The sequence below is a fragment of the Mastacembelus armatus genome, chromosome 3, assembly GCF_900324485.2.
Source record: "Mastacembelus armatus chromosome 3, fMasArm1.2, whole genome shotgun sequence".
NCBI lineage: Eukaryota > Metazoa > Chordata > Actinopteri > Synbranchiformes > Mastacembelidae > Mastacembelus > Mastacembelus armatus.
This window is the reverse complement of record NC_046635.1, coordinates 8,419,714-8,432,929: the sequence shown is the minus strand read 5'-3', so window position 1 is coordinate 8,432,929 and position 13,216 is coordinate 8,419,714. Positions and strand designations below refer to the sequence as shown.

The 13,216-nt window shown below is 42.4% G+C and overlaps 1 protein-coding gene across 2 annotated transcripts in view; it reads right to left on the bottom strand.

Moving 5' to 3' along the window:
* Nucleotides 1-613: 613 nt before the first annotated feature.
* The window catches only part of ankrd11 (ankyrin repeat domain 11), a 93,846-nt gene continuing 81,243 nt past the window's right edge, over nucleotides 614-13,216 (bottom strand). The window contains exons 9-14 of one of the 2 annotated variants that reach the window (XM_026320287.2): nucleotides 8,767-13,213; nucleotides 6,026-8,684; nucleotides 5,744-5,842; nucleotides 5,247-5,390; nucleotides 5,040-5,132; nucleotides 614-4,930 (exon numbers count right to left, since the gene is read on the bottom strand). In XM_026320287.2, the coding sequence (XP_026176072.1) occupies nucleotides 4,745-4,930; nucleotides 5,040-5,132; nucleotides 5,247-5,390; nucleotides 5,744-5,842; nucleotides 6,026-8,684; nucleotides 8,767-13,213 (7,628 nt within the window). In that variant the 3' untranslated portion in view covers nucleotides 614-4,744. The remainder of the gene's footprint in view (nucleotides 4,931-5,039; nucleotides 5,133-5,246; nucleotides 5,391-5,743; nucleotides 5,843-6,025; nucleotides 8,685-8,766; nucleotides 13,214-13,216) is intronic. The other variant, XM_026320288.2, reaches the window with a different exon arrangement.

Below are 13,216 nucleotides of genomic sequence, written 5' to 3'. Positions count from 1 at the left end.
ATCTGTTTTCCATAATTCCAGCGTGTTCCTTATAACAAACATGATTGGTAATTATGATCTAATCTGAAAGATTGTGTCCAGAGATATTCAGGCTGAGTGACTGAACTCTACCAGGGTATAGGATTACCACATGTACCAAATCTGGCTGCCATGTCAGAGGAGGCACTTGAAACATTCAAATTGTGAAACATCTTTTGCTTGGCCTCACATTTCTGATGGCACACATGGTTATCTCACCCTGCTATCAATAGAAACATGTCCCATGAACCAAACGACATCATCCTGGAAATTAGGTTGGACACTGTAAATGTGACATATATTAAATAAGTGCATTAGAAATGATCAGTGGTGATTATATGATGCGTTTGTGTACAACACCACTGTTACATCGCAACACAGACAACACAAACACAAAACCAAAAAGCTAGTAATATTTCAAAATTTTATTAACGAACATAATCTCTGAGGAACAACAGCAGTTCTCGCGCTCTCTGTACATGCAACTGTAGAAAATAACAATTTAGAATTTTTACTTTTCTGTTTTAGTCTTTTTTTCCCCCATCCATCGTCATTTTCAGTTTCTCTCATTTTTACTTTTTTATGTCTTTTTTTAAAATTTTTTTGCAGGAAATCAACAACAGCTAGAGGTGAAAGTACTGGATTTCTGTTACAGCACTGACGATAGCATCAACAATCCCCTCATATATCCCCCCCCATAGCTGCTCCAACAATATGTACACAAATAAACTACATTGTACAAATAAAAAAATGTTCCATTGTTACATCATAATCACCTGCAGCGAGCGCACACAGCTCGTTGCTGTTAGAACCCCACATTCTACGCAATTTTTCAGACTAGTACAAAGAGGAGGGTGCAAAACGTCCTGGGAGGTTTTATTTACAGAGCTATGTACAGTATGTCTCTTTCACGCATTACAAGGAGGAAAATTTACACAGCGGAGACCAACTTCAACTCAAAACATACCACAGGTGTCAGAAAAAAAAAGATAATAAATAGGTTATTTCTCACCATTTAAAGAGTAGTTCTCCATGCTTTTTATTAGTCATTTTCCATTCTAAAAAAGGAACAATGAAACAGCTACAGTCTGGGTTTTAATTAAAAAAACAAAAAAAAACAACAACAAAAGAAAACCAAAAAAAGGCTTGAAATCGTGATTCTATATAATGCACAAAAAAAAAAAAAATCAGTTATGTATATTTATGTCCAGTAAGAAAAAAACACAAATAACATATCTACAATAAACATTAAGTGAATGTGAGGAGAGTAGAGGTAATATGTTGCTGACTGAGGTGGTGGCAAGATAGCATCTGTATCACCACGGCCAAGTGCTCTACTGTGCATCTGAGGAGTAATGTGTGTTTGTCTGTATTCAACTTATCCAGAAACCATTCTTTTTGTAAGTTATAGATTCATGCTGCAAAATCAATGCAAATGGATGTGTTTACTCTATTGCTCTGTGCAGCGGTGTACCACGGACCAGGGGAGAAATCGCCTGTCAGTTGTGTCAACCATCACCATTTCAAGCCTTTGTGGTTCACATAAATGTCTGATTACAGAAGTAAAAACAAAGGCAGGGCTTAAACCATCCACAAAAAAAAAAAAGGTGACACATGAAACGGAAACACACTTGATGACTTGTAAACAATAGTAAAAGAGGGTGTTGTCGGTCAGGGCATAGTAACGGTATACATTCTGCTTGATAAGCAAAGTGATTGACATGCCACTGTTTATGCTGTATACAGAAACAAAAACCTCTACGATGAACACAACAACATTCAGAACTACATACACTGAGCTAAAAACACACAAGGGTTCTGTGAACAAAAGACAACTTAAACCCTCTTCCCAAACGTCTGTAAGAAACCAACAGCTAAATAAAAACCAAATCAAGACAAAGAGGGGTTTAAAAACCAATTTTCTGTATTTCTGTCCAAATGTGTGTGTATACCAACCAGGTTGTGTGTATCTTGTATACATGTAGCCACCTTGTCTGCACAGTGTAATAGCAACAACCATTGCACTTGACCAGACATACCATACACAGCTATGCTGACTGACAGTGTGTAAATAACTTAAAAAGTTTCAGATAATATTGCCATCAGGATACATGAGCAGCTCTCACACACAGACAGGCAGCCTATGTGGTCGGTCAGGAAAGCTTTTCAAAACCAAGACCCACTAAAAATAGAGAATCAATATCACAGTCACCACAAATCAACATTTCAATGGGAATTTGAACTGATGACAAAACAAAACAAAAAAAAAAGGGTCTATTCAGCAATAAGCTTCTGCTTTCCTCCTCCACTGTTTGTGTAAATGTCTGTTCACTTTTTTTTGTTTATTTTAAGAACTGTGTTTCTTGGGCCTGACACCAGGACATAATGATGGCAAATGCCACCACACAAGGAAGCAGAAAGGGCGGAAGTAACCTAACATTTAAAAGTCTTGACAAGACAAGCCAAACACCGATTAAACACTGATAAAAAATTAGAAGACAAACGACTGGAGCTAAACATTATTCAGCCTATTCTAATATCACTGACTACTAAATGGGTTGAGGTGTGCACTGGAGTCCCATAATGGAACTTAACACCCCATGGATTGTAATAAAATAGAAATATATTTTAAAAAACACCCATTCACGTGAAAGGTCACAGGTCTCATGCAAAGCCAAGAAAGGTTCTTGAATTTTCTACAGAGTTGTGGTGCCATCCAGTGAATAAAGCTGGAGCAACAGCAAGAAAAAAAGCTGCGCTACAATGTTGAACAAGGGGCCAAGCGACTGAAGTGAACAGCAGACAGGCTGGGAGAACAGACAGTTAATCAAGTGCTGAAAGACCCATGTTTTGGTGGTTTTAGACAATGATGTTTTGTGATGATTAGAAATGATTTCCGCCCAATTTTTGTAAATGAAAAAGAAAATGAATTTGAAACCACTCTATATTAACATGATGGTTTTGCTTGCGAATGACATCTCTCTTTTATCCCACCCATATATATATCTATGACTTTGCCCAACAATGAGTACATTTTTTTTTTTCACTGAAAAAGGCATTTTCTTGGTTTGAAAATTTTCAGATATAATTGTGTAGTAAAGCAATGAATAATAATCCTCTGTCTATTCTTTAAATAAATCCTCAACAACTATTCTGCTACATCTGAGGGGACTATATGGTGGGTGACCTGTTGGAGGCCGGGGTAATCCAGAAGTGTCCTCTGTCAGCTATTTGTATGTTGTGGTGATCCATGTCCAGGTGAGTTGCCTTACCTAACCCTGGATTGAATCTAGAGGTGGGATCTTCCAACTGTGCACGTTCAAATACTGACAGAATCGTTTACACATTTTGGCCCATGGATATGAGGGGGGGAAAGTGCTGCCCAAAAGTGAACTGTACATAAAAAGATAATTTTTATTTTATTTACTTTTATGTTTTATCTTTACACCTAACTGAGTGATATTACAGTACATAGGTTATTTACAACTGTGCAGCAATGTGTGGCAAAATAAATTATCTAGAAGGCAGCAAGAATACATTGGTTAACGAATATAAAAACTGTACATAATTTACGGAATACAACTTTTTTTCAGTTTTCTTTTGTTTTTTTTCCATTAAACTAATATTGGCTCTGTAGTGTTTCAAGTCACTTCCTCAGAAACAATGAAATGCCCAAGTAAAGAAATAGACAAAAACAATATTTCTCTCCTCCTGCCAAACCACAATTTCTCAATAGTCTCTTTGAATCTTAACATTCGTTATGTTTGTTTCTTCTGTTTTGTCCTGTGGTGTTTTTTGCAGTCCATGGCGGCCTGATGTGTTTGTGTTAGAACAAGTAGGGTGGGCTGAGGAACACTCCGGTCTGTCCTCAGAGATCCATGCCTGTCCTCTTCTGCTTAGCCAGGCTGAGAGGTTGCAGGCTCAGTCTCTTCCTCTCAGACACTGGGCCCTGACGTGCACAAACATCGCACACCCTCTGCTGTATTCCAACTTGCTGCAGTCTCTGTTGCACTGCTGTTTAGCTAGGCCTGATGCAGTGTAAACAGAGAGGGCATCCCCTGGGTGTATAATCTTATAGCCCGCAAACCATCAGTGGCTGATTTTAGCTTCCGGTCCTGTCCATCCCAACTGTCTTTGTTATTGATACACACTGAAGATCCACCACGACTGTTGACTTCCTCTGGGTCAGCACTGGACTCTGTTTAGTTCACCTGGCCCACCAGGAGCCCAGGATCAACAGGGGAGGCTTCTCCTCAGTCCTCCCTTAGGACAGATGTCATGCTGTTGGGAAAGCTCTTTTCTGATTCCTCCCCCCAGTGGTGGTGATGGGTCTACTGAAGCAGGGACCAAAAACGAATGCAGAAAATATATCTCTGTCCCCTGTCTCACTCTTAACTGAGCACTGAGGCGTTATGTCCCGCTGTCATCAAAGCAAAAACTGTTTCTGCTTTTCACACTCTGATCAAACAAAAGTGTAAAAACTTTGAGGATGAAAGTGCAAGTTGTGAATTTTCTTTTTCCCCAATAAAAACAGGTTTCCTTCTTCACGGAAGGGAATCAAGAGCAAGTTTTTCATCTTTACTCTTTTTCTTTAGAATATAATTTTTTCCTGTCTAAAGTCCTCTTTTAAACTTGCTAGCCCTTTCCATTCGTTCTGTTCAACGAAGTATGTTTAAGAAGAAGTGATTCGGACAAAGTTTGCTCTCTATCTGTGAGCACAGATGTGTCATGCAGGCAGGAGGACAAAGTCATCGTTGACGTCAACCATTGGCACATAGAAGGACGGCACTTCGTTGACACAGAGGGACTTGTGCCCTGCTGGGTCCAGCTCCTGGACCTTCAACTGCCACTCCATCCTCTGCACTGCGTTGAGGGCGGCTGCCTCATGCTGTTGTCGCATCAACAAACACGTCTAGGGGAAGAAAAGCCGAGCATAAATGTATGACTTTCGTGGATTTTGGTATCAACCCATTCAAACGAAGGTATCAAAGCACGAACCAGAACAGCATTTTGATGCTTACCTTCATGCGATCATATTTATCATCCACATCCTGAATCCAGGAAATGAACTGACGAGCGTTGAAGCGATCTCTCACAGATTTGTTCTCATCACCCTGAACACAAACCAAGTTACAATCTAAGTAATGGACCATCTGATAACTGGTTGCCTCCAATAAAATCAGTTACACATGACCTGACATTTCAGTGTATAGTTACATATTTCCTACCTGGCTCTCTGATGGCATATTGTATACTTCAGAGTCCAGCAGCATGGTGCAGGCGCTGAATGGCACAGCCTGATTGGCTATTGTCCTGGCTGCCCTGCAATGGACCCTTAAAACCTCCTGCTCACATGAAACAATCAGCTTCTCCTGTAAGCATTAAGCAAAGTTGGAATAGGTCTTGATCAGTAAAACTGCTAAATATGTGTCACAGACACAGTGGTCATTTAATGAGAGAAAGATGAAACCGATTTGTATTTGCAGTTCACTTCCGCTCAGCCTAGGATATGCCAATTCCACTTGCATTTTTATTAAAACAGGCTTTGATCGCTCATCAAAGTGCTCATAGTATTTAGAGCTAGTAGATGTATGCATGAAAGCAGGGACAAGGAGTGAGTAACGAGTGAAATAAGAACAGAGAATAAAGCTAGAAAATTATCCTTTTCAAAAAAAAAAAGAAAAAAAGAAAAAAGAAAAAGAGCCATCCACAAACTAATCTTTACCCGCTCTATGCTGTGCTGCAGTCTGAGCTTTCCTCTTACTGCCTCCTGTTGTCTGAAGAGCTCCTTCAGAGGTTCTGACAATGATGGCGGTGGGGCAATCTGATAAAAAAACAGATTTTTATATAACTTTATACCTTCTGACCCCTATTAAAACAGAACACACAACTTTGTTTACTTTTCTACATTTAGGTACAGTATTTGTGTCTTCAAACAGAGACGATTTTAAGCCTACTCACTACTTCGACTATCATTAGTCAAAAAGGTAAAGATGCCGTATTTTACCACAGGGATGTGAAGCTTGCTGAGGGGCTTGCCATCCAGCAGGTATGAGCCAGTGTACGTCACATATTCAGCATAACACTGTGGGGCCTGTGGGGTGATGTAGCACAGAATCTTCCTCTTTTCCTCAATCTTCTTCCTTATCTGCAGATACTCAAAATAAGGGTTTGAACGGTCACTGTGGTAGGGCTCAATATCATCCAGCTTGATGGCATTGACTACTACAGCCAAAGTCTGTTGAATCATTTCTCTGGTTTGCTGCATGGCTGTATTTACCAGCTGCACCTGCACCTGCTGCCCAGCAGAACGTGGAAATTTCCTCTTGCGTGGGTGCTGAGTCTGAGATTCCTCTTCATCCACCGGGAGAGGGCGACCTTTTGTCGTCTTACTGAGAACTGCTGACGCCGAAGTTGTCACAGAAGAAGGTGCAGACACTGCTGGCGTGGAATTGGATGCAGCAGTGGAGACACCAAGTACAGATTCTTTGTCTTTCTTCAAAGCTGAGAAAGAAGAGGCTGAGGTGGGTGTCGGGGTCCGGGTCGGAACTGGGTTAATGCTCACTACTGCACTGGTTGTTACAGGAGTGGCAGTGGCAGGTGAGGTTATTATGCTGGAGGTAGAAGGGACAGCAGCAGCAGAGGGGTTATTCTTGGCGCGATTGCGGGTCATCCTTTGAGGGATTTCCTCCACTTTCTTGGGGACATCTACAGAGGTGGACACATTGGGCAGGGTTACTGGTGTTGGCTTTGCCGTGTTCTCCTGAGCATCTGGTACCTCCACTGTGCTGGAGAGGGTTACTGCCACTGGGAGTTGAGGAAGAGGACTGCATGACATAGATTCTGCTACAGGTTCAGACATCTCCTCCTGTCTCACATCTGACTTGACAGAAGACACTGAATCCAGGGGCAATTGCAATGACTCAGTGTGGGAGTGGATCTGTATGTGATGTTGACTGGCATCTGATTTCACAGATGAATACAACATAGTAGACTCCGACTCGTCAGGTCCACCATAAGGTCCTTTCCTTTCTAACAGGTTGGCCTGATGTTGTGTAAGAGACAGAGTGCTGTTGACTGGGACATTTTGAGGCTCAGGGTCCATCTCTTGCTGGAAGTTGGCAAGTGGTGATGGTGCAACTAAGTCTTGTCTGGTAGCTTCTCCTAAACCTAGGTCTCCAGATGGGCATGAAGTCTTAGCCATCCTTGATAGGTTCACCTCCATTACATCTGGATCATCTCCCTCTGTATGTCTGATGTGAGTCGGTGTAGTTTTGTTGTGGTCGGCTAACTCAGGATCTCGAGACTCAGCCTCCTCTGACTTGTCTGGTAGTGGTAGGTCAGGCAAGGAGAACAGTCCTAGTTCATCTGCATCAGCTGAGAATGGGTCTGCCCAGGGCACCACAGGCTCAGAACCCACAGCTGTAGTCATGTGGCCATCGGTGGTAGAACTAAAGTTGTGTGTGGTCTGTCTACTGTCTGCTTCTACACATGTTGACTCTGTGTCCATCTGGTGACTATCCTCTATGCTAGATTTGTTGCAGTCCTGAAAGAAAGACTCCAGTCTATTGGAGGATGATGAGGTGTTCAAATAGTTGGGTTCCCCATCCACAGTTGTATCAGGCCGCTCTGGAGAGGGGATGTCAGCCACAGCCTCCTTCTGCTCATTGAAGTCTTCTGGGTCCTCTTTGGACCACCTATTCCAGTTAGCATAAGGAGAAGTGATAGACGGGTGTCCAGACAAGTGCTGCATGTCGCTGTCTGAATGGGAGTATGGACTGGTTATCTTGGAGACAGCAGTCTCTATTTCCCCATATGTCCTGTGGGGAGATTTTATGTCCATTTCGGGATTCCAAACCATGTTGTGATCAAAACAGTTCTCTCCATGGTTAGGTGCAGAATGTGCAGGGGAAAGCTGGTGGACCTCAGGATCCTGCTGGTCTGGAGACTCTGCAGGCCAGCTTTTCCTTAAAGGGTCCTCAACTTGAGGGGAAAAGGAACATGGATCTCTAATTTGAGCTGGCTCCTCTGCTGCACAGTGCTCACCATCAGCTCTCTCGTCCATTTCACCTTCTTCCTCGTCATCCTCCTCCTCTTCATCCTCCTCTTCCTGTTCCTCTGTAACAGAGGGAAGATCTGAGAGGACCAGGTTAGGTTCACTGTGGTGGGGCTCAGAGATATCATCAATGTCAAGGGGAGGCAAAGCAGCTGGAGCTGGGGTGGGTGGTGCAGCAATGTCAAAGCAGGGCTCCTGGGGGTCTGGCCGGTGGACTGGTGTAGAGGGTTTGGGCAAGAAACTGTATACATTTTCAGGAAGGTGTTCATTACCCTCATTGCCAGAAAGATTTGGTGCTGCCACATCTGGAGTCGGATGGGCTGGCTCCCGCCGAGGGGACAAGATTGGCGAGAAATAGGGAGAGGATAGACACTCCCCCCTATCTACAGCTCCCGATTTGTCCTCTAATGTTTGTGAGGAAGGTAATGGATCAAAGTCAGCTGCTGGATCACTCTGCTGTCGAAGGAACTTGTCAGCCTCAGCCTTGAACTCATCCTCCAGAGGCCTACGGACATCTGAGGATGCAGAACGGCTGACAAGCGGCAACTGGAGATTCTTCGCAGGGGTAGGACAGGTGCCCTCCTGGAAACTCTGGGAGTTAGAGTACCTGCTGGTTTGACAAGAGAAAAACATTAGAACTTCTGTCATGGATGACAGACTACAAAATACAGTATGTTTGCACATGTAAATACCTTTCAAAGAAGGAGGGAGAGCAGGCATTCATCGACATTGTCATAGCTGAAGAGTTCTGGCAGTCCAAGCCATCCAACATAATGTCTGGGTAATCCTCGGCACTACAAGATGGGGTACGTGGTGTTTGCATTACTTCCTCAAAGCTGGGGCAGGAGATCACAGATGTTGGAGTGGGGACACCAGTTGGCCTGTTTTGGTCCGGCCTGGGAGAAGCGGGGAGGTTCTCTTTCATTTGGTGGCCAGCCAGCCAGTCTTTTGAGTTTTGACTGTCTGAAGGCTGGAACTTCCTGCCTGGTGACATCATTTGGGCCGGTACACTCACATCCTTTAACTTCTTCTCTTTAAGACCAGACTCTAGACTGTTGGATTTCTTTGACGATAGCTCACTGCGGTTTTTCCGTACTTCCTCTGTGGACTTAGCTTTGTCCTTGAGTTTAGGATCGCCTGACTTAGGTCTTAGTTTCTCCATCTGTTTCATTCTTTCTTTGTGCCTCTTGTGGCGCTCTTCAATTTCCTGGTCCTTAAGACTCAACATCTGACCAAAACTTGTCATTTGATAATCACCATCCACCAACAGTTTTTCACGGGGGCGATTATCTTTCCGCACTGTGTCTTTGGACTGAGTGACCTTTTCATTTTCATCCTTAGCCTTAGATTTACTGTGGTCCATTCTGTTGTCTTTGTCCAGTGTATCCCGATTTCTGTCTTTTTTCATATCAAATTTAGGACTTTCTTCTTTTGACCTGTCTTTCAGAACAGTGACCTGTGGGCTATCTTTCAACCCCGACTTCACATCCTCTTTGGAGTGTTTAAATGACCCAAAGCCATCAATGTACTTATTCTTCTCCTCCTTCAGCTTTTCCTTATGTTTTTCTTTTTTCTTTTTGTCCTTCATCCTGTCACTGAGGACTCCAGATGTTTTGTCTTTATCCTTTTTAGACATCTCTTTTTCAAATTCTAATGTTTTCTCAAAGTCGTCTTCGCCGTCACCCTTACCTCCATATGGAAATGTGTAAGGGTCTGCCTCTAGAGGCATCGGCTCTTTCTCAAAAGGTAAGCTCTCTCTGCGGCTGTAGGACTCTCTGATCTCCTCTGTCTTGTCACGTTTGTCTCCTTTATCCTTCTTGACCTTTTCTTTCTCCTTATCATGGCTTTTCTTGGACGAAGATGAAGAGGAATGTCGATGCCTCTCTTTCTCTCTAAATTTGTCCTGGGGTGTAGATATGGACATAGAGTCTCTCCTGTCCTCAGATACATCAGCCAGGCTTATGGAGTCGTAATAACCTGTAAGGACTGCCTCGTGGCCTCTATCAGTGAAACTATCAGAAGAGATTTCACTGTTCTTGTCATTAGAGTCATCCTTATAGTCATTCATAGCCTCTTCCTCCAATTTTTCTAACAAGGACTTCTCATTTTCACCACTGCCTTTTGAGAGTTTTCTTTCTTTTGAATGGTCCATCTTGTCTTTATATTTGTTCTTTGTCTTTTCCTCACTGGTGTCCCTTTTGTCCAAAAGCTTCTGCTTATTTTTCTTGTCTTGGTTTGAATCCACTGACATTCTGTCTTTTCTTTCCTTATGTTTGACATCTACAGAATCTTTCTTGTCTTTGTGTTTATCTAGGGAACCTTTTCTCTCTTTACCTGTTTCAAATGGGGCCTTTTCCTTTTTCTTTTCTTTGTGTTCTTTGTCTTTTACCTTTTCTGTGTTGTGTTTAGCCTCTGCAGAAGATTTTCTCATTCTTTCTGAAGAAAAGTGATCCAGCTCATCCTGTTCAGGCGTTGAGTCTTTTCTGACAGAGTCAGACACGAGAACCCCACCATTGTAGCTGTCCTCATCATCATCACTTTCATCAGTGAAAATATCAGCTATTTTGTACCATGTTTTCTCTCGGATTTTCTCAGTTTTTCTTTCCTCTTTCTTTAGCTCCAAGAAATCCTTCTCCCTATCAGCATGTTTGTCTTGAGAGGCCTTTTCTTTTTTGTCCTTGGTTTGTTCTGAGGACATCTTTCGATCTTTGTCTTTGCTATGACACTCTTTGTGTTTGTCTTTGGCTCCCTCCTTCTTGTCTTTGGTGCCTCGGTCTGCATCCTTTTCCTTGACAGTTTTTTCTGTGGAGCTTTTTTCACTCTTTTCCTTTTCCTGATCTGCTCCTCTATCTTTTGTTTTCTCTTTGTGCTTGTCAGCTTTTGTCTTTTCTCGCTTTTCCATCCCCTCACCCTTCTTTTCTTTCTCCTTTCCAGAGTGGTTCCTTTCTCTGATATCAGACAATTTACTGGCATCCATGTCTTTGAAGAAAGCATCATTGCCATATTCATCTCTTATTGAGTCCTGCTTGATCTTCATGTCCTTTCTTTCTTTCACAAAGTCATATGAATCTTTACGGTCCCGACTGTTGTCTAAAGAATCCTTGTCTTTTTTGTCTTTGACTGTGTCTGTAGACTCCTTCCGCTTCTTGTCTTTTTCACCTGAGTGACTGGAATTTAATTTTTGCTTTTCTGACCAATCTTTTTTCTTTTCAGTTGTCTTTTCTGAAGAGTCTTTGTCTTTCTTTTTGGAACTGGCTTCTTTCTCTGATCGTTTCTCATTGTGATCTGATTTCTTGACTTTGTTTTCTTTCCTCCTTGTCTCTTCCTTAACAGTCTCAACAATTAGTTTAACAGTGTTGTTAGCTTTGTATTCCTTGTACTCTTTGACAGGTGCATCCCAGCTGTCATCTCCATAGATAGAAGAATCCGAGGACATTTCAGAGCCCCATCTGTCGTGATGGTCATCTGAGGCACTGAGCTTTGTGTCCTCCAAGTTGAGGAAACGATTATTAACATCATAGGCTTCATACTCTGATTCTTCCTTCAGTGCTTTGTCTTTTTTACATTTATCTTTCTCCTCCTTGGTGTTTTTCTCCTTGTCCACCTTTAGATGCTTTTCCTCTTTCTGTTCACTTTTCCTGTCTGTCTTTGAGGAGGACTTCTCCTTGAATTTTTTCTTTTTCTCTTCTTTGTGAGCCTTTTGTTTGTCCTCCTTGGGCTTCTCCTTCTCTTTGACATTTTTATCCTTGTCAGATTTTACAGGTCTCTCCCTCTCCTCTTTATTTGTCTTGTCCTTGGTGGAGTCCTTTGTTTTCCTATTTTTCTCCTCTTTCGTTGTTCTGTGCATGTCTTTTCCAGATGGCCAATCTTTATCCTCAGACTTGCTTTTTGAAAGCCTATCCTCCTTTTTTGAATGATCTTTTTCATGTTTGGATAATTTGACCTTACCCTCAGCCGGGGATTCTGACTCAACAATTAGGGACTTCTGCCTTGAATCATCAAAATCAAAAGAATAGCTCTTTACAAATTTCTCATTCATGTCTTGATTAAGCACTAGACTAGGAGCTTTGTCCTTTTCCTTAGTTTTGTGCTTGTGCTTCACTTTATGCTTTTTCAGCACTTTGCCATCTACATCAGTTTTGGAGACAGCACTATCTGCACTGGAATTTTTGAAGAGCTCTGAATTTTTCTTGTCCACTGTGTTACTGTGCACACTATTGTTTTTCTTTTTGTTTTCCTGCGCTTTTCTTTTAACTTGTTTTAGCGACTCCACACTGGAATCAGCAGAGGAGTAGTCAGACTCACTGGACAATCTTGTTCTGACTGAATCTGAAAGTGAACTGACATCTGACCATGTAGGAGACGACACAGTCTTCCATCCATCTGTCCTCCACTGTTTTGGATGTTGTTCTGCTAATGATGGTGCTTGTTTCTGAGAGTTCAAGTTTCCATGGGAAGAGGAGGAAGATGCATTAAAGCCAGGGGATTCTTTTAAGCTTGTTGCAGAAGAGTCCTTTATACTATTTGAGCCCTTATCATCCTCGCTCTCCATATCTCCACAATCAGAGTCAGATGTACAGAATTTGTCATTGACTTTTCCGAACCTGACTTCTTTGTTGACGTTGTTTTTGCTCTCCTTCTTCCGTTTCTTTTTAACCTTATTTTTGTCTTTCTGCTGTTTAGAGCTCATGCTGCCAGAGTCTCTTGTCTTGCTATTAGTTTGCTGGGCTTGTTGCCGTGGTGTAGGCGCTGGCGTGAAACACAATGTCCTATCATCCTCGTCTGAACTGTTACTGTCAGAGATGATCCGCCTGATGGTTTTCTTTGGTGTGAGCGAGTTGCTTTTGGAATAGGTTTTGACCTCCATCTTGGGTATGGAGATGAAGCTGTTGGCCTTGTTGATCGAGTCCTTACGGAAGTCTTTTTTCAAGAGGTGTTTATCGTCCACAGGAGGGACACGTTCCTCCTCATCATCCTCGTCAAATTCGTATTCATCTTTCACAGGTGTAACAGCGGATTTAGGAGGGTCTACTGTTTTGCCTTTCAGCTTCAAACCCTTCTCAAACTCTGAATCTGTGTTATTGCCATCAACAGAGCTGGATGGGGCAAATGAAGGGGCATCCTCCTCCTCTGAAGACTCTG